General features: G+C 40.8%; 1 protein-coding gene across 1 annotated transcript; it reads right to left on the bottom strand.

Annotated features, from left to right (window-relative positions):
- Positions 1-241: 241 nt before the first annotated feature.
- LOC117813171 (endothelin-converting enzyme 1-like) lies at positions 242-26,835 on the bottom strand. Its single transcript, XM_034684293.1, is given in 25 exon segments — positions 242-1,048; positions 1,051-1,092; positions 1,095-1,200; positions 2,869-2,888; positions 2,891-2,963; positions 3,496-3,686; positions 3,820-3,887; positions 4,709-4,769; positions 4,772-4,821; positions 6,046-6,088; positions 6,091-6,117; positions 6,120-6,144; positions 6,240-6,317; positions 6,477-6,533; positions 6,535-6,576; positions 6,661-6,771; positions 13,672-13,786; positions 14,035-14,177; positions 16,550-16,738; positions 17,147-17,212; positions 18,919-19,065; positions 19,173-19,297; positions 19,664-19,876; positions 22,502-22,640; positions 26,692-26,835. Coding segments are annotated over 25 exon segments (2,283 nt in total). The 5' UTR covers positions 26,821-26,835; the 3' UTR covers positions 242-1,025.
- Between the last annotated feature and the right edge of the window lie 504 nt (positions 26,836-27,339).

Genomic DNA, 27,339 nt, shown 5'->3' on the forward strand with positions numbered 1-27,339 from the left:
GAAGCTTTTACACAAAGTTCATGCCCTGTCCTCTTCACAAGCACAAGGACTTTAGCATGGATCTTTGTTGTTACAGCGCCACCTACCGTACACGAGGTTGCTACGCATGCACAAGTGAGCCAGACGACTTACAATGAGATTTACACACACAGGTGAGGTAGGCTTATAAGAGTATAACAAAAATCTAATACAACAAAAAGATGAGTGGGTGAGGAAAACATATTTGGACAGGACACAGAGATGTTTTAAGATTGGTTTTACTATACAAAATAATTTGTGACAAACTCTTACTCATAAAAATAAGTATGGCACAACATAGCTTGCTTATAAGACTGAGTTCTGAATGAAAGCGAAGTAGTTAGAGCTTAAATTTATTGCAGTGGATGTTCTTAATCCCTTCATTTTGTTTTCCTTGTTTCTCCATTTTTATGACACCAGGTGCAAAAGTTACACATTTAATATCTGTAAATCAAGGTCCGAATCTGATTGTACAGAAAACGTTGACGGGCTATTGTATTCACACCAGTTCTGAATTATCTGCTTCAAAATGGTCCAGACGAACTAGGTTAGAATCTTCCTTCGGTTTAAAAAGTCTTTCAGGTCCCAGCTGTGCTAGTTATAAAAAATGTGACCATAAATAAAATACAATTAAAGTAAAACTGGAGCAGATAAAAGCCAGGACAAAGAGTTAAAAGAACATTTCCTGTTCGTCACTTTATGTGACAAACAGGTAGTACACACTTGAAGAGTGATTCCTCCATTTTTGTAACCATTTGTTGGGTTTCCAGTGTTAAAAAAGCACATTGTTGTATCTACATTTAAGTTCAGGATTCGTCAAATGGAGATGCCCTAAAGATTGCGATCCTCCATACAGAACCGGACCTTTTGATCCTGGTAGAGAGGAGCTTGTTAGCATAAAGTGGCAAGCAGCAAGAGTTTCAGTGGTTCTTGTGTTCCTCGTTTGGCAGACTGTTTTTCCTCAAAAGTCCGCCTCACTCTTTGCTGAAGAATATCACTGAAGAACATCACCAAAGATCACACTTATGTTGGGGTTCATTGGAGCGTCTGCACTGCAGCCAAAGTGCTCTGAGATTCTTCTGAGTTGGAAACTGTGCCGATGACTCTGTATCTTGATGGACTGTGAGGATCTGTGATTATGCCTTCGTGTGAGCTTTCTGGTGTCCTGACCAAACACCAAACCTGCAGGAGTGGATGGAGGACAAAGACACAAAACGAGGAGTCATGTCTCTGCATGGCTCTTTAAAATTCTTGACATAGCAATGTTTTTAACAAGGTTACTGAAAAAGTGAATTAATGGGATAAATAAAGGTAAAGCAATTTTGAAAAATTACAAGATGTACAGTACCAATCATATATTGTATCCTATCCTATCCTATCCTATCATATTGTATAAATCATATATCATTTTGTATCTGGGAAGAAAATAACACATCATATGATATATTATCGTATCATATCAAATTGTGTCTAAACTGTCCAACAATCAGGTGAATTAATAGATTCCTGATGTTTTATTTACTGAAGGGGGAAGTTTGTCAGTGCTCAACTTGAATCTGAGTTTCTAATCACATGAAGAACTAGTTTTTGGGCAAATCACAGTCGATTCATCTCTACAGATCCTGCAGTGAAAAGAAGAATCTGTTGACATGAGCACCTTTGATTGTAGGGCCCTTAGTTGTAGATGTAGAGAGAATTATTATGTAGCACAGACCTAGAATAACCTCCCAGATAATATTAGACAAGCCCCGACTTTGATCACTTTAAGTCAAGACTACAACATTCCTCTGTCACACAGCTTACTCTACTCTCTTATTGACGCAAATCCATTTTAAACCTTTGTTTTTATTTCTTTAAGTACAAACTTCTAAAATTTTCTGCAATCACTAAGGATTTTTTTTAAATTTTCTTTTAACAAACTGAGTTTTTAATTAAATATTTAATAAATTTTTACTTTCTTTCCTTGATCTTGTATTTTAAAATATTTTATGTTTTAATGCTTATGTTTGTTAATGTCATATTTTGGAATCGGATGTTGTTGGGCTGTGTGGCACGAGGTCTGAGCCAGCTTCCGGCTGTGAGTCGACACAGAAAAGATTCAATGTGTGAGTCTTAATTCTGGGAAGAAGTTCTGAGATGAATTGATGATTTAAAGGATCCTTTCGGTTAAGACAAGATCAGTCGGGATTCTGTGTTCGGCGGGACAGTAAGACTCTGCAAGTCACGGACTTCAGAGCAGCGAAGGGGGCTGATATGTACAATTGTCCTTCCATATTAAAAACAGATCCAACACTATTTAGTATGTATGTTAAGTTATGTAAGTAGTTTTTAGACTGTGTACCATCGTCCACTCATGTTTCAGTGGGCTTTGATTATAGGGCAGTAGTTGTAGATTGTAGAGATTGTGGAGGGCAAATAGGGCAGAATGGCCCTAGTCCCTATCCTCTGGCAATCATAAAGCTTTAATTCATGTCTTTAAACAGATATATGCATTGAAGTGCAGCTAACTATCTACTCTTAGATGTTCATGTTCCTGCACCAACACCATTCTTGCATCCCATGTAGCAAATCATACTGAAAACATTGGTTAGTATGGGTAAGGAACTTTAAAGAGAAGTCTTCTGGTTACCCCAGAAGGCCCAAAAAGTGTCCGTTGTATTTACTATCGTCAGAAGATAGCTGATGGGTTTTAAGATTGCAGTGCACTGAGTTTGTCTCTTAACAGGTTATGATTTTTAAAGAGAGCAGATGATTTTCACGTCTCACGGTTGCTGCGAGGAGCTTTCTGAAACAGCAGTAGCATCAGTTTGTTTAAAGCACGAGGAGTGAAAAAGCAGGAGTGATACCAACCTGTGCAAATCCTACAAAAACAGCTGACGGTTTGTCATTCCCAGTGCAGGCAGCGTGGCCTCCTCGCCATTCTTTTTGATCCAGTTCACATAAGCCTGCGAAGCAACAAAACGATCGTGTTACACGTTTTATGGTCATGTAAAATGTACAACCTGAAGTAAACAGAAGAAGGTGGAAACAGTAGAATGTAGAGCAGGCTGCTTTCACTTCCATATGATTTGCTCATCTGCCTCTCAGCTCCTGACCTTTCATTACATGGAAAGAATGTGTGCATGTGAAGAAGTAACCAGAGGCTGACAGGCCGCTCATAGCCACCTGTTGCATTTCCAGGCTTCACTGTAAACCAGACAACTCTGCTGTTTCCAATATAGATTAATGGATGTGACCTACAGCGGAGTCTCGACAAATAAACTAATGCAGGGAGATTAACATCAGATCTGCACGATGGTTTTTCTGACCTTGTAAACATTCAATCTGACAATGTCCTCGTAGGAAACATAGCAGCGTGGTGTGAACTTTCCATGATCATCTGAACTCATTTAACGGTCTACATGGTGGCAGAAAGCCAGTTTCCTTCACGTAAAGAAAACATTAAAGGTTGCTCCGGCTTCCTGTGTGACATCAGACCTTGTAGGCGGCTTTGACTCCTCCGTTGTCAGCGATGTTTTCTCCCAGGGTTTGTCGTCCGTTAAGAGGCTCCTGGTTGATGCTGTAGTTTCCGTACTGCTCCACCATGCACTGCGTCTGCTTCTTGAACGCCTCCACCGAGGAGTTCTTCCACCAGGGACGCAGGTTTCCATCCTTGTCATATTCCCTCCCTGAAGAGATTAAGACAAACTTTTTAAACACAGACGTGCAAATTAAAAATAAAACAACAGAATAAATAACAGTCTACAAAAGCTTGTTTAAAATAAAAGAAAGAAAATGCTTAAAACAACTTTTTTAACCAACCTTGGTCATCGAAAGCGTGAGTCAGCTCGTGTCCCATCACTACTCCAATGCCACCAAAGTTCAGAGCTCTGCAAGAATATAAATAAGTAAATAAACATCAACATGCAACACACATCTGTTTGGAGAATGCCATTTGGCTCGGCCCTTGGCACTACGCTTGCAGTATTCTTGAGTGCCCCTCATCCAACCCTCTTCACACTCAACAATGCTCTCTCTGGGTGCTCAGGAATACATCCTCTAAGTGGAAAGTTAAGCTGGTTGTGGTGGTACAAGATCTCTTTATAAAAGAAACGGCTACTTTCTCCTTTAGGAAACTGATCCCACTCTCATGTTGCTTTCTTCAATATAACCAACTGGTTAACTCAGCATAGAGTCTTTAAACTGGGGATCAGCTAGTCTGGCTTTGTTTGAAAGCAACACAAGGACTCATTACAGGTTGTTTGTTGACTCAGTAAAAAAAAGGAGGTTAAATTTGACACTTTATGGATTATCAGAGTCTTTCTAATAAATGTAATCCTTGCAGTGACATCTAAGCAAACTTAATCCCACTAAAACGACATTATTTCATCATCAGGCATCACATATTCAATCTGAATAAATCAAGTGGCCTGATAATGTGAATATATGAAGTAAAATAAGAAAATGAATAACTTGTGAGCCGTAAGGTCTACCTTAAACAAGTTTTTGAATAACACTTTATGTGGAGAGTGGGTCAGTATGTAGTTCTCATGTCCTGGTGTGCTGTTAAATTCATAAATGACCCTTGAACAGTCTTTATTCTGTGCTTTTTCTAATGTTTTTCTAAAAAGGTAAATGTAATACATTTTTATTCTGATTCTGATAAATAAAATCTGTGTGAGATGCTTTTAGTGAAACGCAGAAAACCTACTTAGGCCAGGAGCGACTGTAGAACGGAGCCTGAAGGATTCCAGCCGGCAGAACCATCTCATCTTGGTTGGGTTGTAGTACGCGTTCACCGTCGGAGGAGTCATGCTCCACCTGCAAGAAACACAAGAAACATAGAAACACATCTTGAGACTGAGTTAAAGGTCAGAGCAGCACACACAGAGGCCAACCACAGACTCCTGCATGAAACAACTCACACATCACTCTCCTTTCTCAAAGCATGCTGATGATCCATTAAACTCGCTCTCATGCTCCTTTCCTCTTTTTTTCAGAAGTATGACACAGGTTACATACCTGGGACATTCATTTAAATTAAACAATGTATTTACTCAAGCTAACAGGCCTGAGGTGTGTGGCGTATCTAAAAGTTAAATAAGTATGTTAAGTGCGTTCATTGACCAATTGATCCTGTCTTTAGTTTGTAGAAGCAAAGATAAACAGTTGCAGTCGTGGTTGCACGGAAAAGTTCATGAAAATGTAAAATAATGTGGTTTAATAAACCAGGGTAGGTTAAAACAGGAAAAAGAGTTCATCGTTTTAATTTCTGTAACTAATGCACCGAGGGGGGATGTGAAAGTTTAAAAATGAGCTGGCTTCAAAAGTTTATAAAGATTGGTAAAAAAAACATCTGCAAAGCAGATGTTGTTTTATTTCATTTATTTCTTTATTTACATTTTATCTAACCAGGAAACCTACTAAGAATCTCTTTTACAAGAGTGTCCTGGCCAAGGTAGCAGTCAGCACGTTTGCACAAAGTTACAGACAAACAGCACAAAATTCTTAAAACATGGACAACATATCATAGATCTAATATCAGAAAGTCATCAGTCAAAGCATCTACAAGCGACGTGTCTTCTCCAAAGCTTCAATCTGCTTTTGAAAACATTTAAAGAGACAAGCTCGCTCAAAACCCAAATTCTCCTGCAGAAGGTTCCAGGCTGCAGGAGAAGCTTGAGTACGGCAAAAATTCCTGTTTTTGTTTTAATCCTTTTGTATTTTATCTTTGTAAATATATCACAGCTACTTGCAAATATACTTAAAAGCGTGAGATTTAATAACTATGCCTGTGTTTTTTTCTCCTAATTTTGGAGAGCGTGAAATAGAACCTTTGGACAGGAGGGTATGAGGACCCTCACTTGCCCCCCCTTCTATTCTCGTACCCTAATTAGAGGAGAAGGGAGAGGAACTGGTTGCCCTGGGAGCATCAATGGATGGCAGAGGATTCTGCTTGAGTCAGTGTAAGGGGAATGTGTCCCACGTCAGAGCGTGTGCCCTCCTCTCTATCAAACCGGGCTGTGGGGAGGGAGGTCACTTACTCGGTTTCTGTTCGGAGTTTTCCTCAGCTGGTCTGCGGTCACTCTGCTGAGAAGTTGTAGTACTGCATGACGTTTGGAAGTATTGTTCTGACACCACCTGGAACTGAAAAAGAATGGATAAAAAAAAGTGTTTAAAATTGAAACTGTGTGATAAATAAAGAGACAGCAAGGTTCTGACACAGCTCCACATTTACCTACATCATTGTACACTTTGTCCAGCTTTGTGGAGTTCATGATGAACTCTGGATATCCCACCATGTTGTTATACGCATCAGCCTGTGACAGACAGATCAAAGAGAAACTGTAAAGACACATTTTCACACCAGGTGCAGCGCTGTGTTTCCTCACTACTTCAGCACTCGAAACAATCCTCCTGTCAGATGTTTGTCTTTCTAAACAACAGCAGGAGACATTTGATTAGAAACATCTCTCTACCTTTTCTTTGGCTGCTTTCTTCGTCTCTGCGTCCATCCAGTTCACGTTTTTATTGGCCGTCTTCAAAGGCCTGTTTGATTTCTCCAACCATGTCTTCAGCCTGAGTCAAGACACAGAGTAAAGTCAGACTTCACTCCATCATAGCACACAGAAGGAATAGCTCTCATGAAGGAAAAGAACATACAATGGACTTGCTGTCCTCGGCAAAGGAGTCTTTGACAAACAAGGCTCCCAGAGCAAAGCCCAGGGCGCTGTCTGTGTCGCTGACGCACAGCTTCCAGCGTGGAGTGCAGCTCTGCAACAAACAAACAACAGGACATGTTAATGAAGAAATATAAATAGGCATGCACACAGAAAAAGCTTCATATTCTGTTATGCTCAACAATGCTCAACAAAATAAATTAATCTTAAGGGCACAACATTCAGGCATATGCAGTAACACTGGGAAAACATGCATTCATGTTAACACAGTAAATAATGTTTACGACAACAGTAAAGCAACCATACCGCACACTGGAGCTATACTAAATAAGAAGAAAATACAGTATATTGCACAAAAACACAATTATATTGCACCTCCTAAAAAACTAAATCAGGCTAGTAAAAAATGAAATTGCATCAAATACATTTACTCGTGGAGGAGTGAAATATTGCTCTATTAAAATATATATATTTTTTTGTATATTGAATTCTCCATTGAATAATAAATGGAGAAAAACAAATAAAATCAGATACAACCGGCTTCCTGTCATAGAACAGCTAAGGAAAAAGAATTATTGTAAAAACACACACGAAAAACACACAACAAAAATTGAAAAAATAGTACTGACAATAATAACAATAATAAAGAGGAGAAATATATAAATAAATAACATAAAAATAAATTGAAAAGTGAACCAGATCACAGAGTTTGTGTTTATATAAGGCCGTACCCCTTTTCATGGATCAAGCGACATAGTCAGTAACTTCACATAAGAAATAAAAGGCTGCCATACTGGATCAAACTTTTCGTAGATCTATTCAAAATATTTTGCACTAGTTTAGACATTTGTTGCAATAGAAGGAAAATATATTGCACTCGTATGCAGATATATTTCTTTATTAGAAAAATATGATGCACTAGTAGAAAGAAATTTTGCACGGGTAGAAAATGCTTTGCAGTAGTGTAGAAAATTAATTGCACAAGTAGAAAAATTACTGCACCAGCTGAAATTAAAAACAATTATACTCTGCACCTGGCGAAAATCATACTGCATTGGTAGAAACTATATATTGCAATCATAGAAACATATTTGGCGCTAGCAGGAAAATATTGCACTGTAGAAATATACACTCCAGTATCAAAACAATAAAATGCATCAGTGGAAAAAAACACTGCACTTGTAGAAAGCAAAAGGACAAGTAGTGGAATGAGACAGGAGGTAATCCACTGGTCACATGGTGTGTTGTTAAAGTGCGTATAAAAAAATGCCCCCTCATGTTTTCTGACATTGTTAGATAACATCAGTCTGTGTGGAGAGTTTTTCCCAATGTGTCACACCTTGTCTGCTTCAATTAGTCACCTCACGTCCTCGAACGAACATGACTACAACAACAGGACGTGGGTGAACTTGTACCGGACAGCCGGGGGCTACACGTGCAGGTGGAGAAGTGCAGCGATAGTGAAACAGTTGTAGAGGGAGCTGGAGTCAGAGTGAAACCAGAGACATGAAGACATTTTTTTGGCATTTGAGCCATCTGTCTGCTTTGTCTGTTGTTATTTTGTTCTCTTTGTTTGTCTCTGCATCTCTCTCTATCTGACTCTCTCCAGTTTTGGCAGACGGATGTCCACCATGAGTCTGGTTTTGCTCAAAGTTTCTGCCTGTTAAAAAGTGGTTTTTCTTTGCCACTCTGACCTGAACATGATGTTTGAGAGTAAAGGGAAAGGATGAATGTGTTTTAAACCCAACCCCAACTCAGGCAGATGTGTGTCCAACATGAGTCTGGGCCTGCTGGAGGTTTCTGCCTGTTAAAGGAAGTTTGTCCTTGCCACTGTAACTTGCTAAATGCTGCAAAGTGCTCTGCTCATGGTGGATTAAGATGAGATCAGTCTGAGTCCTGTCTGTAAGATGGGACTGGATCTTATCCTGTCTTGATGTTGGGTCTTTGTTAATAATAGAACATAGAGTACGGTCTAGACCTGCTGATGCGATGAGAACAGATCATCAGTGAGAAGAATGACTTCTTTGTTATGGCTTTTGTTAATGTCTGAGGTCAGATTAGAATCTGATAAAGTGTTGCATAGCAGAGTTAGGAAGAGTCTTTGTTTACAGTTCCCCTTGCAGAGTTACTTGGTGAGTAATAAGGTTGGACAGTTACAGGAAAGTGGAACAAGATATTTCTTTGAAGAACACCGTGCATGCATGTTCAGGGCAGGAACAGGAAATGAGACGTACTGTAAATCTTTCCAAGAGCGTTAAAATGTAAACAAACTGAAGCTTCCTTCTAGCTGTTTTAAAGGTGACATATTATGCTCTTTTTCATCAAATTATATTGGTCTAAGAGGTCCCCAAAACATGTTTTTAAAGTTTATTGCTCAAAAAAACATTTTGAAATCAGATCAGATGGCATGCCTGTAATCCCCTCTTTTCAGCCCTGCTCAGAACAGGCTGTTTTCTGCGCCTGTGCCTTTAAATGAGAATAAGCTATCTGACCACACCCCCTCAGGAAGTGGATGCGACCTCGGCTCTCCAGCACGTTGATCTAATGTTTACATGTTGGCTGAATATACATGGCTGCTCACAGACCTGCGTTGCTTCAACCCTCTGAATTTGATCCAGAATCTGATCCTGACGGAGAGGCGCCTGCAGCAGGACCTTTCTGAACGATTGGTCACAGATTTTGTGTTTCTTGTTGTTTTATTTGTCAGTATGTAGACGTGTGTCTTGGTACACAGCTGCGAACATGTAGCTATGTGGCTATGCTAACTAGCACTAGCACTTTTCCATGAAAAATAAAAGGGAAACATATTTCAGGTAGAGAACCATTAAAAAGTTGATTTAATGAATAATATTAGAGTGAATTTTGGAGTTACACTTTTTTCCAATAACAGTAAGTGATGTTTTGTTTAGAATAAGATGCACGGGTGACTTGTTGTGGTTGTTGAGACAGTGACAGGAAGGGATTTTCAGAAACAACTAATACATCTAATTTCTTTAACACAGCTAAACACGACATCAGAGAGTTTGAGAGTAAAATATATAAAATCGGTTTGCAGAGTGCGGCCAGTCGAGTGGTTGTATGCCAGTTTAACCAGACACAGCCTACATATAACTTTATCTCTATCTTCTTGGTCAATATATGACCAACCTTGGACGCCCCTGGCCTAGTGGTTTAAGCGCATGCTCCATATACAGAGGCTATAGTCCTCGACACATCAATCGCGGGTTTGACTCCCAGCCTTGACCATTTGCTGCATTTCCTTCCCTCGCTCTCTACTGCCCACATTTTCTGTCTCCGTTCTGCTGTCCGACCAATAAAAAGCAAAAAAGCCCCAAAATATAACTTAAAAAATGTATGATGAACTGAGTTGCACTATGAGAAGCCACCAGTCATCTGTGCTTGTTTACATCCAGGTAGTAGAGCATTAAAGCATCATAGCAATAGCCGTTAACTGGAGCTACTGCCCACTAGTTGGTAGGATTTGTGCATCTTGGAGGAGGGACATTGAAAATTGAGAACTTCATTATTTTGATGTTAAATTAGCGAAAGCCTTCGTAAGCAGGAAGAGGAGTCAAAATGTGTTCGTTTTTTTTAAGATTAACTGAATTTAAAATATCTTTAAGAACTGGAACAATTATGCTGAGTAAATGTCCTAAACATCTGTTTTAATTTCATGGGAACTTTGAAACAAAGTAATTAAAACAGAGAAAAAAAGTTTCCATTGTCTAGAAGAAAAAAAAGTCTGCTACAAGAAAAAATGGCTGATCCTCTTGTGACCTCTGAGTTCAGTGTTTGTAAAAGGAAAGTTGAGCTGTTATCTCCCTGCAGGCGGAGAGACACAGTGTTCTTCCTAAAGGACAGAGGTTATGTCTTCACTTCTGGACAACAGGAGGCAGGACACCCCAATGTTCAACTCTCTGTCTTTATACAGCCAAACCTGAAACAACGCCAAGAATTCCACCAACAGAACGCCAATAAATCAAAAGATAATTACAAAGGGTTTGACTTCAGAGGGAAAAGGAGTCGCGAATTATATCGAAGACAGAAAAGTCACTTTGTCTGAACTATTCTTTGTTTGTTGACATTATCAGGATGTAAAATATTCTTTAATTTGTAATGTGTGGTTTCTATTTTTCTCAACGTTTGTCCCTCCAAAATCTTTTTTAAAAAGCACTTTCTCCTATAAAAGAAAACTTTGATTTATCCAACAAATAAAAAGTTTCACATGATTGCTGCAAGCTGGGTTTATTTCAGTGCATTAGTTGAGATAAAAAAATATTCTGTGGCCACAATTTTGAGTATCATGCTGCAAATTTTGCAGTTTTTATCATCAAATGTTACTTATGTTTCTGTAATTATCCATAAAATCAGTTTTCAAGTGTCTCTATCTTTCTTATCACACTGATTTTACACTTTAAGTCAAAATACCACACTCAGCAATCTGATGCATTGACTGCGGGTAAATACAAACAGTCCCTCTGTGACAAAGTTACTGTCAGGTGAAAGAAAGGACAAGGCCAAACGAAGCACCACGCAGGGATAAAGAGGAAACAAGGTCTGAGTGAGGAAATGAGGAGTGTTGTTAGTTAAGTAGAAAAAGCCTTAGCACACAGTCACAGATGGAAAAAGAGACACAGCTGCACCCTCACAGAAAACAGACACACAAAGAGAAACACATCCAGAGTTCTGGGTTTGTTATTGCAGCTTGACCTCAGTTGGAAACGAGGCTGAGGGAACAGGATCTCGCTCTGATAAGAGCCGAGGTCACCGAGCCTTCTCCGTAGTCACACAACCACTCGCTGAGGAGGAAGTGTAAACTGCTGTCGGGACACTTTGAGAGGACATGTATTAATGCTTCAATGTCTTAAATGTTTCTGATCTCCTCGCTTTCTTTTTGAAAAGCACTGCAGCAGCATCTGGCAAGGCTGAGATCTTATTTTTGTTGTGCTAATAAAGAAAGACAATAACTACTCAAAATACCTCTATACAGCCCTTTAAAAATGCAACAGTGAATGCACAGAGGCAAAGCCAGCAGGACAGACATGCTCCTCCTGTTGCAGAGTGAGTGAAAGCCGTTCATCGTCTTTAATTCAGTAATGGTCGGCTTAACAAACACTTGTGTGCTCAAGTTGGAGTTGTGTCGCAACATCTGGCTGAAGTTGTGTAAAAAGTGCAAACAGAGCTGTCTGAGTGGTCCTGTGTTTACATTATGATGTTGTGTAACAGGCAGAGTGGTGTGCACAACGAGCAGGATGGGCTCTGGTCATTTTTCCTGGGCAGCGAATTTAGATGTCTATCTAACATGAGTCTGGTCCTGCTGGAGGTTTCTGCCTGTTAAAGGAAGTTTGTCCTTGCCACTGTAACTTGCTAAATGCTCCAAAGTGCTCTACTCATGGTGGATTAAGATGAGATCAGACTGAGTCCTGTATGTAAGATGGGACTGGATCTTATCCTGTCTTAATGTTGGGTCTTTGTTAATATTATACCACAGAGTACGGTCTAGACCTGCTCTGTTTGTAAAGAGTCTTGAGATTAAGTTTGTTGTGATTTGGTGCTATATAAATAAAGATTGATTGATTGATTGATTGATTAATGCATCACTATTTCCTCTTTAAACAAGCTGACAAGCACCCTAGCAATCTCCTCCAGCCAGCTGCAACTTTATTCAGGTTTCTGTCGTGAAATGAGGAGGTATCATGCAGCTTCTTCTTCATGAATTAACCCCTTCTTCTCATCCATGTCTATGCGAGGGACAGGAGTGAAAATAAAAAGAGGGCATCAGGGTGAAAACCATGCGTTGCGTTGCTTTGCACCGGGTCATTTGTTTGCAACTAAGACCCGATAGGACACAATAGGTGCATTTCAACCAAGAGTTCCGGGGTCTTTTAGCCCCCAGAACTACTTTACCCTGAACTGAAAGGTTCCTGTGTCCCCATTGTTGTCTGCATTTCGACCGCGGGCTGAAGTCCAAGGTAGATTGTGCAAATAAGGTCAGTGTCGTATGGAGGAAAAATAAAAGTAAATACACTACACCACCAGACCAGTAGAGGGCAGTAAAACAAAGACAAATGCCATTCATCACAGTAGCCACCATAGAAGCAGACGGACAGGCAGATATCATATGAGCAACACAACAGTTAGCCCGTTAGCATGGAAGAGACTCAGCTCGCACTGTTTTAGATGGTGCTATATTTCATCACAGACGATTCACTGAATCAACACGTGAGAGGAGATAAGAGTAATGTAATCTAGTTGATTCTGTGGCTGACTCTTGCATCACATGCTGTCAGGCACATATGAGAAGTCCTGGTGATGTTTTCCTCTAAATTAGCACTCAGATAATGCATCATCTGAACTAAAATCTTCTGTTCTCATTAGTTAAAGGTTCACTGTATCTGATAATCATAATAATAAAATGTGTTTACTTTTGTAAGACTGATATTTTCAGACACAGTGTCGGGCTGCTGTTAGTTTGGCAACACGTCTGGTTTTTCCGGCCAAAACAAACAACCCTTTCTTTCGTATGAGAGGTCTAGGAACACAAACAAAAAGATCAAAGTTGTCATTTAGTCCTTTTTAGAGTTCTGCTGTCCTCCTGGAACCAGGTTCTATTTTTCCTCTTACTGCCAAAAAATAACACCAGGTCCTCTGATAAACTCTGTGAAACCTGCTGTTTGGATTTGGGACATTTTCTCCTCTGGGAAGCACCGGCCTCCTACAAAGCAAAACTGGTGCCAAAAGTTGTAAACTTAGAACCTACCAGATTAAACTAGTTACTCTGAGCCTCATTACAATTCATCCACACATCTTGATTCTGGTACTCACTTCATGCAGAAACCATTATCTGGTTGATGATCTGCTCACAGGTCGGCGTGCATAAAGCGTTGCTGTTATGTTTCTTTTTATATCTGCTTAATCCCAACGCCAGCTCTGTGCTTAAATCCATCTGTGTCATGCTACTGTGAGAGTAAAAGGTCTAAACTTCATCACTCACCTTCTTTGTTCCGGACATGACCTCGAGGAAGCGCTGCTCGGCATCCTGGAACCTTTGGTCCAAAATGGAAACCATCTTTCTCACCACCTTCATTATCATGTAGTTGTTGAGGAGACTGCAAAGGAAACATTAAATTCATTGTTTGGTTTTCCTTTTTAAACACAGCCTGGACGCTGACCATTGTGCTTCCAGCAGGAGGATTCATGCGTTCATAAATATTGTAAACAGTCTAAGTGCTTTGATAGCTTCCTTCCTCATTTTTAGTAGCTTTATTCAACTCCAGGGTTACAAATCATGCTTTATAAAGACAGCATCAAACAACATGTGTTTGATGCTGAATGGAGAAAGTGTTTGGCGTCTGACCTTTTATTTGTTTGGCTAATGAGGCCTGAAACTTTCTGGAGGTATTCTTTGGCATAAACAACCACTGGCTCTGACTCGTTGAGCTGCACAGGGGCGAACACTTCAGTGAGGTACGGCATCCAGTCCACTGCAGGAACCAGCGTCTGTAAACACACAGAGCTGACACATGAACAAACGCAAACGTATGAGCTGTTGAACACAAACATGTTTAGCTGATTCACAGCCCCACACCCTCAAAGCTCCTGTGAGGAGTTTTTAACTGGTTATAAAAGGGGCTGAGGTTCAAACTGATGTGTCTATATGTGATTTACAGAATAAACAAGACCATCAGCAACAGGGCTAATACGTTCTATATTGTAATTTTCCGAAATAGTCCTTATTGACATTTTTCAAATCAAAGTTTCTGTGAGTGAACTGTTTGGCGGTTCAAAGAAAGCACACTGAATTTTCTGTCTGAAAATACTGCTGACACTTCAACTGGACAGGATCAGCCAGAAGGTAACACAGGACTTCCAACAGATCCATGTCCGGTCCGTCTCCAATCCACTCTGGTCCGGCTCCGTGCTCTCTCATCCGTCAACAACCATCATGTGACCAAGGTTTTCCCATGGTATTTACTGAATCAAGGATTCTCCTCCTCCTCTCCTCATCCATGTTGTCTTTTTGGTCCTCTGAAAACCTCTGACCTGTTGACTCCAGGCCAGGCTCCGCTCGTCATGATGGTTTGTTGTTGTAGTTAAGTGAAATACGATCTGGTGATAACACAGAGTGTTTTATTCTGAAAATTAAGCAGATGTTTTCATTTTGTTTTGGTGCCTGACTTCCTGTCCCACTCCATCTGCTCTGTTGAGATTGATGTGTCATGCTCCGGCATCCGGCAAACATAGAGGTCTTGTGTATCTGATCTGGAGGGCTCCGACCATAGACTGTAAATAAAAATGGACAGCGTTGCTCCGCCTCTTCCCGTTGTACGGTTCTGAAGCCAAAAAATGGGCGCAGCCATTGTGCAGCCAGAGCCTGCGAAGCCACTGTAACGAGCTCCGCCCTACAGTGTAGCGTCACAAGACGCTGTGTGTCCTTTGAGGTTTCCCTCTACAGCGGCTGTGAATCAAAGCAAACCTGGAAGTTAAACCCTGTTTTTTAAACTCTAATAACTAACGAAAATGAAACTTTTCAGAAAAAAGAGGCCTTGAACACAAAACAGTCAAATAATAACTACATATCACCACAGCAAACGGATGTGAGAAACATTCGTACAACGTGTATTTATTTTTTTAAGTTTGACTGGGGGAGACGGATTTTTTTACCTATACTGCAGCCAGCCACCAGGGGGCAGACACTCTGCTGAAAGCTTCATTTCCAGCCGAGCGAGATGCACCCTTGGCTCCGACCTGCCGGATCAGAGACACAGCTGGAACACAACTGAGTGGATCCAGTGGAAGTCAACACATTGACTATAATAGAAATCTATCAGATCCGGTGCCGTGGCCGATCGGAGACGGACCAAACACGGATTCAGTGGAATTTGACCGTAAGAAGCGTTTCGTCCACATGTAGTGCCAAAATCAACAACCTAAAAGTCCCTCACAGGAGCTTTGAATTATGCATTTAGTTGTTTCATACATTAAAGCACGTCACTTCCTTTTTCATGTTTTGTAAAAAAAAAATGTTGTTGTCTTGATAACAATAACAGTATCATTAATGCCTTTAACACCAGTCAATGCACAGATCTGACTCCATAAAAGCTGCCTAGAAATGTAGCTTCTTTTTCCCAAAGCAATAATTCTGTGAATGACTGCAACAAGCAGCAAAGGCAAAGTGACTGCAGGCTAATCATCCTGCAAACAACAGCACTGCTTCTAGTTCAAAGCTAGGAAAATGTCAGTAGTGAGTGTTTTCACATCACACATTTTAAGGTTGTATTTTCCCCTTAAATTAAAGATAAACAGAAAAAGAGATGATGCAAAATAAAACAGTTTCTGGGTGTTCTTCTGACACACTTTGGTGGATGTTAGTTGACACAGTGTCAACGAGCTGTGGCCAACATTAGCTCAGCTTGTTTGGTGGAGGTTGATCATTTATCATGTGGAGATGATAAAGCTTCTGGGAGTGACAACCCATTTTTAGTGGTTAGTGAATGAGGACTTCAGACCAAGGCTTACTCCTCAGTGCGTTGTCTTGTGCACAGTCTGACTGGTCATTGTCGTCAGCTGACCTGATGACTGGTTCCACGATTACTTTACTCAACCTGCCCCTTGATCTCCACACAGCACATGTCCACTGAGACACTGCTGAACGACACTACTCTGACTACAAACAGAAACCAGAACACTCCACAACTCTATCATGTGCTGACAGACTCTGCATGTAAATATTTAATCTAAGTAGATATAAGGATAGTTTCAGGGTAATTTGATGCTGATAATAATATTTCTTCTCATGGCACTAGAGCGATGGTAGGTAGGAAAGTAAAAGTGCTCTCAGAGCTCCTGTAACGATGATGTCGGACTCTTACTGTCAGATCTTTGGCCTCCATCTTGTTGTAGATGAGCTCCTCGTCTCTCCTCTCCTCCTGGGGGACTGTGATGTTGGCCAGGGTGGTTTCAAAGTCCACGATCTCCTCCATCAGCGTCCGAGACCTCTCCGCTGAGCCTCCCAAGAGAACGCCTAACTCCGACAGGAAGTCGAGGTATGCCGTCAGATACTGCAGAGTCAAATAGGGCAGCAAAGTGAGGATAGGGTGTGGACAATAGAAAGTTGTGTGTTTTTGTGTGCGTGTGTGCGTGTGTGCGTGTGTGTGTGTGTGTGTGTGTGTCTGTGTCTGTGTGTCTGTGTGTGTGTGTGTGTGTGTGTGTGTGTGTGTGTGTGGGAGTCAATTAGGAGAGAAATCATAGACTATGCAAATACAGGCTACTATGCAGAGTATTTCCCCTGTGGCTGAAATATTTTTCATTAATATTTCTTGACTTACTCTGTAAAAAAAACAGCCTTTGGTTGTCGTTTTTCTTGGAATCCACATTTTTCTTTTTTGTTGCCATTATGAAAAATTCCAGAAATTGTTTTATGTGTTATATGTTAACCACAGTGGAACCAGCACAGTGCAGTACAGTACCTTCTCATTGGCTGTTTTGTTGAGGTAGTAATCCCGTGAAGGTAGTCCCAGACTGGACTGATCCACCTGGAGTGAAGAGAAAAGACATCCCATGATTTCAACGCTCACAAACAACCTTTTGTGTTCAATCCTGTGTTGACAACATGCAACGTTCACAGAAGAAGAACTTCTCAGTATCATTTGCTTCAGTCTCATGACACCATAACAAAGAACTGTAAGAGAGTGAGAGTCACGCAAGACCAGTGTTTTTTCGTTGGAGATACAGATCTGTGTCCTTGGGTCAGTCTGTAAGAGTTCCTTGTGTTAGAGAGAATTTGATGTCAGGATTCAGAGTTTAAGAAAAGAAAAGATCAGAACAGTCTGCCCCTGACTTTTCAAGAGTTACCCTCCATCCCTCACTGAGACTCTGAAGTGTGTTGGGGGTCTCAGGAGAAAGGTCAGGGTGTAAAAAGGATGCTGTGATGACAGTTTTTCCATTAAATTGACACTGTGACAAAGAATATCAGAGTTTGAAGCAGCTTCTGGTCTTGCACCCATCATATGATTTAAGTGTCATCACTCCGCTTACTCCTTCAAGGTGATTTTCCTGACTGTAACCACCTGTGCTCACACATCCGCTCACACTGACTTCTTGCAGAAATTTGACTCTGAGGCTAGCAGGACAAAGTCTGACTCAAGTCACCCATTTGCGTTCACACCGAGCCCCAACCTTAAGCAGCGCGAATTAAAACCATAGACTGTATAAATAATGGACGTAGAGTCCGTGACATCACCCATCTGTTTCTGAAGCGCTGTTTTGAAGCCAATCGGTGGTAGGAGCAATATTGCTGCGGTTGAGTGATTGTCACGTAAAGAGGCAGGCTTTGAGCCTCCTAGCCAACAGCTACAGTGTTCCCGCCTGTTAATCAAGTCAGCTGTGCCTCTCATTGGAAGACTCGTAATCTCAACATCGTATGAAAAATGTGTGCCGAAAGAGAAATTAGCTATCCAGACTACACTCGTCTTTTGTACCTGGCTGTAAACATGTTTATTTCTGCTGTAAAGATCGGCTTTTTTGAATTGGTGTGTATGTGCTTTCCGGTACTTCTGGAGCAAGCCTCAATCGGATCCTCGATGAACTGCAGTTTTTAGCACTTCCGCATTGGACTCATATTTTTACACCGGAGGTTGCTCCTTGATTAAAACCAATGGGGGAGTGTTAAAAACTGCAGTTCCTCGAGTGTCCACTAGAGGCTGGCTCCGGAAGTACCAGAAACCACATATAAACCAATTCTAAAAGTCGAACTTAACAGCAGAAATAAACATGTTTACAGCCTGGTACAAAAATAGAGTGTAGTCCAAAAAGCTCCTTTCATAACGCTGCAATTTCGAAGATATTAAGATTACTAGATTTCCATTATGAGAGGCACAGCTGACTTGACTGACAGGTGGGAACACTGTAGCTGTTGTCGAGGAGGCTCAAAGCCTGCCTCTTTACCTCAAACTAGCTCGATAGACCTTAGGTTGAATTCAGTATTTCCAATATGGCTTCGCCGACTATTGGCTTCAAAACAGTGCTTCAGAAACAGATGGGTGAGGTCACAGATACTACGTCCATTAATTATACAGTCTATGCGGCTCACACAGACACTCTTTAGGAGTGCCGTGCGTGCGTGTGTGAAACAGGTCTGAGTTGATTTGTTGTGATGACATATATCAGGCACAATGAGACATAAATATGTTACAGTGTATAAGCAGACATGTCAGCTCAAACAGCTGTCTGGCCCTCTCACCTGGATGATGTTACTGTTGGAGTTTTTGCTGTCAGTGCTGACGAACACGCTGAAGAAAGGCGAGGTGTGAAAGTGTGCCGACCCTGCACGCAGAACTTCCTGGAAGTTGTCCTTGTCCCAGGCGCCGGTCAGGGCCCATCCTCCTAACTGAGACAATGCCGACACACGGAGACTTAATGTGTATTTCTTTGGATGGAAATCAAAAGGGATTGAAGTGATGGGTGTGTTTGATGTTTAATTGTTTTAGGAAATACCTGGCTGATTAGCTCCTGTAGTGGCTGCGCTCCTAACTCCTCAATCTTGGCTTCGTTCATGCAGGCCTGATAATATCGCTGGGCCTTTTCCTCAGCCTGACTCAGGCCTTTCATCGTTGTGTTTTCTGTCCAGTAAAGAGAAATAAAAGGTCAAAGCTGCTGTGCTGCAGAGTTTTAGGGCTTGGCTTTTGAGCAAAACCATCCATAACAAAACATCCCTAAAACCTTCACAGCAACTGAGACAGTCCATGAAATACTCTTTGAAACCCAAAACTCCCCTGGATCTGAATGCTTGACCTTTGACCCAGACAGCACATTGTGATCACAATGAAGGAACAGTGATTATTAAAAGCTTCAAGATGAATATTATGATAAATAGAAGTGATCTGTGAAGGAGAACAAACTAAACCCCCTAACTAAAGACAGACAAGACACATCAGACCTTCCTCTTTGCTCTGAACACTGAACTGCACTCAGACCAGGATCCTCACCTAATAAATGCTTCATCACTTGCATGTTGTGCTCCCAGAGGTTGCTGAAAGGTCCCCAGCGAGACTTTCCCTCAGGGAGGGGGTTTTTCTTCACCCAACCCCCACACGCAAAGTTGTAGAAGTCTTGACAGGGGTCCACTGACCGGTCCAGAGCTCCCATCACCGCGCTGGCCACAGTGATGCACGGCTCCGTGAGGCACAGGCCCGGGTGAGCTGCGGGAGAGAAGACGTTAAAAAAGTCACACATAGTTCACTTTCAGCCCTCGGCTTTAAAAGGTTTCTGATGTGAGAACCTCGAGAAAAGATTTCAGAGGATAATCTGAAACTATTTCATGGCAGGGCATTCAAATATGCATGCGAGTCTTCAGACCATCTGGAAAATGTTATTTCACAGGAGGCAACAGCCAAGATATACAACCTGGAGGGATATTTCTCCTTTATAAATAATCACCTGAACATTGAAGGTTGATTTTTTTGGAGGAGATGTCACAGATTTAACTTTGAACATTGTGTAATATGATGATTAACTGGAGAAGCAGTCACATGAAGACTGAGTTTCCTGCATGATTGCGTTCGTTTAATTTAGACACTCTATTAAAGGAGAACTATCAGAAAGCATTACTCTTTCACCTGAATGCGACTCTGAGTGTTTTCTGTATAAGTGGAAGCTATCTGAGGCCAGCCAAGAGACTTTTGGCCGTGGCTCGCTGCTTTTAAAGTCCAAACACAAAAGCTGTTTCACAGGAAGAGCCCTTAGAAACCAAAGAAAGTGTGTGGAGAAGTTTAAGTGGAAGTCATTATAAGGAAACGGAGCACAGCTCCAGGGGACTGCTCACCTCTAAAAGTGGACTTGCTGTAAAGACTTTCACTCCGCCCTTACAAGGCACACAACAAGAGCTGGAGCAGAAGTTACGAGCAGGGATGAGGTTAGTAGTCCCCTGAGAATTCATCCTTGTTCCTTTTATTATTTCAAAGTGTGATCTGACATGCGGCTCTGAATGGCAGGAAGTGGCATTAAGTTTCCCAGGGTAAATTTGGAGGAAGGAGACGCCGCCTGGATGTGATGCTAAATCCATAAACCCTCTTTCCATAATGAACAAACTCAGGGGAGAGATTCAGAGTTGTTTTTAGGCAGCTTGGCTGAAGATGGGGCTTTTGTGTTGCTAAAGAAAATAAACCACATACGCTGAATTAAACAACACAGCCCTGGAGTTTTTATTTAGAATGATAAATAAAGACATACGTGCTCATTCCAAGGTAACAGGGTGTGCACAGATCTTTTTTTCATCTGGACACTTGATTTCTTCTATGTACATAGGTCACTGCAGACCTTTATCCCTACAGCTCTAAATCTACGCCTCTGCAATGTCTCGCTTTCAATATGAACGGTCCTAGAAAAGAGCAGCACTGAATCATGCAGAATAATGGATCTATAATGCTTTTTTGTATCAGCAACGCTAGATTTGATATTTTATTGTGTTCAAGTTTATCGGATCAAGTTTATTAATTACAATTATTAAGAGATTAAAGCTACTTTAACAAATTGCCCCTCGTGGGACCGCCCTCAGCATCAAAATATCTGATTTTAAAGGTATTTTTTGAGTAATCTCTGTGACATTACAACAGATTAAATCACTCAATGCTTCAACCTGCCCAGCATCCAAAACAGACTATAGGTTGTAGCTTATGTAGCTTAGCTATAGCTTTGTTTTTATGGGCTTTTGTAATAGTTCAGATAGAGAGAGAAAAAAGAGATTCCCACAGACCCCCTTCAATAATGCTAATTGACATGCCACGTTGCTCACCTTCTTGTTCATTGGGTTGAGGGGAGTTGTGGGGAGACAGTGCACCTGCTGACATATCAGCTGCTGAGTCTTGTAGGGAGGGCGGGGAAACCCATTTAGTATAATTAGCTAAAACGTAGTTCATCTCATTGTGGACATCAAACTAAGCAAACAGGTTGATTTTAACCACTCAAAGACTGCCGCTCTAACTTGCTAAATAGTGCAAGGTGCAATGCTCATGGTGGATTAAGGTGGGGTAAGACTGAGTCCAGATCTTACCCTGTCTTGTTGTTGGGTCTCTGTTCATAATTTAACATAGATTGGTCTAGATCTGCTATATTTGTAAAAGCGTCTTGAGAAAGCATCAGGTGAGAATATGTCTACCTCTCTCTTGTCTTCATGTTAAACATGGATGCAGAGGCAGCGTTTTGCTCATCATAGAGAATGTGAACAGGGGTAATAGTAGCTTGGTTGTGTCCAAAGGTAACATAAAACACCTCATCTTTCCTTCTTTTAGCCAAAAATGTTTCCTTTCAGTTCTATTTTTTGTTATGTGTGTGCTTTAAAAGTGCTGATAGGAGGATTTTGTTACATCTGTTTTATTCCCCTCTGCTTCCTCTTCCCTCCTCCTCTCTAAATCTACATAACCAGCTGCTGGTGTTCATATTTACTATACAAATATGGGCGTGATATCAGACTTGTTATCTAACTCTTGGTAAGAAGAAAAAAAAAAAGAGGCGTATCCACCTGAGACTCTAATTATTTCTTTAAGCTTCTCCTTTGTGTGTGTCTGGATCAAATTCTTCTATAGAAAAGGTTGCTTTTTTTATTTCTTAATCAGAAGATGATAAAAGAAAAGTTTCCATGTTACTGTTTCCCTCTTAAATCCATCAGCAGGCATCTGGTCTGTCTAGTTTGAAGCACTAATCAGATTTTTTTTTAAAGTGTGTCAGTCCTCTCCTGATCGTACTCCTTCACGAGGAGGAGCTGAAGGTATTCCTCTTCAGCATGTCACCGAAGCTTCAGTTTAAACAGAACTTTAAAAAGGACTCACTCTGTTTGTAGAAGACCCCAGTCGTGATGAGAGATATCAACAAGCCGATGGACATAACACACAGCAGGAACATTAGCCGTCGCTCTGTGTGCGTCCTCTTGGGCCAACATGTGGGACCACGGTTGTGCAGAAGAGTCACCTGCGGACACAGACACAGTATTTCATTTACTGTTTTCAGGGCATTTTGGCATCTTGAGGAGGATTAACATGATTAAAAGACATGAAACGACTTCCCTAAACACACACCCTTTATAATGTGACTCTGTTGAACTACCGCAGTGTGGAAAATGTCATCTGTAGTCAAACAGCACCTCAGATATTTGATGACAGGTTTGGTTTCAAAGCACAATGGCCTCTCGTTTACGGCGCCTTCAAATCTCTCAGACTGTAAAGGTTACACATTCTTCTATTGTTCCCTTGCTCCTACTTTAACATGCTCGCATAAAAGGACTTTTTCCAGAGGAGGAAAAGAGATACAATACTCCTGTTGAACTGTGTCTGCGGCTTTTGTGATTCACCTGAATACGATGCAGAACACGAGTCAAACAAGGTCGAAAAACAGATGTTCTTGAAATTCTGTAAAAATGTTCAGAAGTCACCATGAGGGGGTTCAAAACAAGAAGAGAGTCCCTACTTTATCAAACATTTTCTATAATAAATGATTAAAGCAGTGGATTAAACCTAACACACCCTCCTGCACTTTCTTTTGTGTGAATGCTTCGTAGCAAAAAGCTGCCAGGGGAATTTATTTCCTCCAGGACTGAATCCAAAAAGGGCCACTCACAAATCTCTCAGGGGGCACATTTAACACTCTGGTCAGTCTCTTGAGAAACTCCCACTGTGAATGAATGCCGGCTCTTTAGACCTCAGATATATCCTGTGGGAGTCAATTACCTCTGAAGTGTATATGAATAAAGATCCCATTTACTGCTATTAGCTCAGATGAGAATTTAACAGTCAGAGTTAATGTGATCAAATCGAATGCCAAAGCCACACTCACTGCTTAATCCCAGGAGATCCGCGTGTCGGCTTGGATTGGACCTGGGCTCTGTTTTTTGTGGTAGGTGGAAGAATCACACTGCCAGTGCTGATTATCGTTTATTTTAATGGCTACAGTAAAACCTCTTTAAACACCCTGAAACCACTAAATGAAATAATGAGAGCTGGATTATGTTGAGCCTTTTTATGGTTTATAATCACAAATAAAATGTATATAAGTTGAGTTAAAATGGAGGTTATAGATGAGACAAAAAGCCATATTCAAACATGCACAAAACTCCTTCCAAAATTTTTAGGCTGGCCTGCGAGTGTGAACACAAACTTTCACCCTGACTTCCTCCAGAATTTTTCCTGCCAGCCTTTAGAAATTCCCACAAGACGCCAGGGTGAGACCACAGCAGGAAATACTCGGTGAATGAAAGTGAGCAGGTGTGCGGGGGTGATAATGTTAACATCATGAGAAAGGTATGACACAGAATAGGATGAATAAAAACATCTGCGGTTGAAGGCAAATTGTTTTCGAGACCCTGATGCCTCCTCTGCCGCCATGTTGTAAACATTACACAGGCGCTGTGCTTTAGACATCATGTCCTGCCTCAACTTATGTCCCCTCATCAGACAGGGAACACTTGATGCTCCTGAAAGCTCTGTAAAGCTGCTTAAATTGCTAGAAATTTTCAAGAGTGCATATGTGAAAGAGGCTACAGGTATTTCTTTCCTTATCCTACAAAAGGTAGAGAGTAGTTTTGCTCTTTGGTACATTTTTCAAGGGAATTTTCTACATTGCATTAAGGACATTAAGTTACCTGCTTGTAAAACTAACAAGAATTCAAAATCTGCAATGACCTCTGCAATTAGATATCAAAGAACTCTCATACTTTTCTTCCTTTTATTCAGACTGATCCTTTAATTTTCTATTACTTTATCTATATGCATTTTAGATCATTTTTCTTACTTTTGTTTCTAAAAATGGTTTATTGTTGTCTGTACGTCTCTGTTTATGCTGCCTTTTTGTTGCTCCTAACCATCACCCTAACATTCATAGTGGTTTGTACTGAGTTCCTCAAGATCTTCTCAAAGATTTTTAAAGGTGCCGAAAAACTGCAGCTCGGCTCGGTATGTGAGATGTCTACAGCATCCAAAAGAATTCTCCTTCATGGGACCAGTCTGCACATCTGAGTTTAGAACAGATCTCTTCTCTCAGATAAATTACACAACAAGACAGTCTAAACTGTGAATGTATTATCAAGCAGCAGTACAGTGTAATGTTTACTGAAGGATTATAGCCTGAAATACTCTCAGGTAATCAGCCAGTGATTTACATTATGTCGTAAAAGATTAATAGGATGTGTTCAATGTGTCTGTGTGGTGAAATCTTTCTGTGACTAATCGTCTGATAACCTCTTTGTATGTTGCAATCAGGTCACAGTTTGTGTCTTGATCTGAGTGGGATTTTCTACTTAAATGGACTTTAATAATCTGAGACGTTTAAGGTCTTGCAGGAAGGAAACTCCTTCATTCAACAGAAACAAATGCTTTTGTTTTTCAAAGGGGAATTGTGCATCACTGACGGCAAAACAATAGAGATGAGCTGAAATGAGGTTCTGATAAAAGTGAGTCAGCATGAGGCTAATTTCAGGGCACATTAACCATGTAAATGATATACATTTAAGTCTGGAAGATGATTCAGAAAGTATTCTAAAAAAATCACTTCAGTGCAGCTTAATGTCATGGATACTAAAGTCCTAAACAGACGTGCATCCATGCGTTCTTTTTACTCTGTTCTCCAGTGATAACTATTTCAGTTATTTTCCTGAGATCTCGACTTACTGTTCACTTTATCCCGAGATATCAAAGCATGTTTGGATAAGTCATGTGTCATTAAACAGCATTTTTTGGGCTGGCAGTTTCTATTGTCCATGCAAAATCAATGCTGTACAGCGTTTTCAGTGCTCGGGGTCGGCAGCTGTTTTTTCTCCACAAACTACCAATGAAGTCAGGAAGGGAAGGGGCTTTGGATATCAACTTTCTTTACAACGGTGGCAGAGGAGAAACTAATAAGACTTAGTTTCTCATGGCCTTTTTTTCAGGTTTAGAGCAGCTGTGAATGCCAGGACGAATCTTTTCCATTGTTTTAAAACTTTCTTTGTCAAATGTTTTTGAAAAAACTGTGTAAATGGACACAGGTCCTTATATAACAAATAAAAAATATGTAAATGGACACAGGCCCTAATTTAACACATTAGGACACAGGCCCTTATTCAACATACAAATTACGTAAGTGGACACAGGCCCTAATTTAACACAAAAATTGCCTTAAAGGACACAGGCCCCTATTCACTACAAAAAAAGTTGTAAATAGACATATTATTTAACACAGAAAAATAGTATAAATGGACACAGGCCCTTATTTTCTGCTAATGTAGAAAACAAAACGGTACAATATTTCTCATTATAGGCTAGACCACAACATGCCAGGTTGCCAATGCCCACACTAATGAGGAAAGTTAAGTCTATGTCTGTTTTGTAATTTTTTAACTCAGAGAGTACAAGTTGTCAGAATCTGGCAATTAAGTCAAAGAAAAGAAGTTAACTTATCTGTTATCATGAAAAAACATCAATCAAATGTATGAATGTGTCTCCTGTTAGGGCTTTTTTAGCCTTCTTTAATTTCTGTACAGACCAAACTGAGCTTTGTAGTGCAGGAGCATCTGTAAAGCAGGCTGTTCTCTGTTACACATTATTGAGTCTTATATTAAGTTAGGCCCCAAAGAAAACAAATGTTGTGTTTAAATAAGAACAGGACGTAACTTTATATCAAAGGCGTTAGTCAACAGAACGCATCCTTCTTTGCATAAGCTATGCTCAGACTTCATACCAAAGCTGATGCATGCTTCACAACAGACCATAAATAGCCTGGGCTAACACTGCTAACAACACCTATTTATATTTTTTACTGGTTTCTGAGAAGTTGCTGAGAAGTTGCTCTTATGACCATATTCCTTAGATTAAACATTCAAAACAGCTGAGAAAAAGCAGTCGCTTATCTTTCTGTGAAGCCTGTTTTTAACTTCTATTGTCTGTAATGTTTGAAACTTCAAGAGACCTATGTGTTTTCTTTTCTTTATATTAGTAGCATACTGACAAGATACCATTTCTGTCCTTAAAGCACGGCGTGTCGTCATGTTTACCTGCATAGGTGAAGATGGATAGATGTCGTCGCCGGTGGAGTCAACCAGGTCCTCCTCGTCCAGCGTGGCTCTCTTATACGATGACATCTGAAAAGTTAAATGCAGAAAAGACTCTCTCAGTGCCTCCATGTTCCTTCTCTCCTCTCCCACTCATGTATGTGAGAGATGTTTTTTCTGTGAGTGTGTGTGTCGTCTATTCGTCAGCAGTCTGTGCGGCTTCAGGGTAGGGTTTCCCTCTAAAATCCATCAGCAGGGATCTGGTTTGTCTGGTTCTTTGCACCCACTTGACACTCAGAAAGTGTGTCGGTCCTCCTCACTCTGAGTCACTTTTCTGCTCCTTTCAACCCCAACTACACCTCCAACAGCCCCCATACTGTCTGGCTGATAACCCTGAGGGCAAATGCCTCAACACCAACAAAAACCCTTATCCCGAAAAAGTCCCTATAAGATCTCCTTGGGGTTCCTCCTACAGTTCTGTGTCTCTTCCTGGGCAAACTTTTTTCAGGACTTCCTTCTGAGCCTGGCTATGCAAACACGGCACGAGAGAAGAAGACGGAACTAGTGAAAAACAGGAAGAAGCACTGGCTTGACTGAGACTGGGTGTGTGGAAGTGATTGTGTGTGTGATTGTGTGTGTGTAAGAGAATTC

The sequence above is a fragment of the Notolabrus celidotus genome, chromosome 1 (genome assembly GCF_009762535.1).
Source record: "Notolabrus celidotus isolate fNotCel1 chromosome 1, fNotCel1.pri, whole genome shotgun sequence".
Lineage (NCBI taxonomy): Eukaryota > Metazoa > Chordata > Actinopteri > Labriformes > Labridae > Notolabrus > Notolabrus celidotus.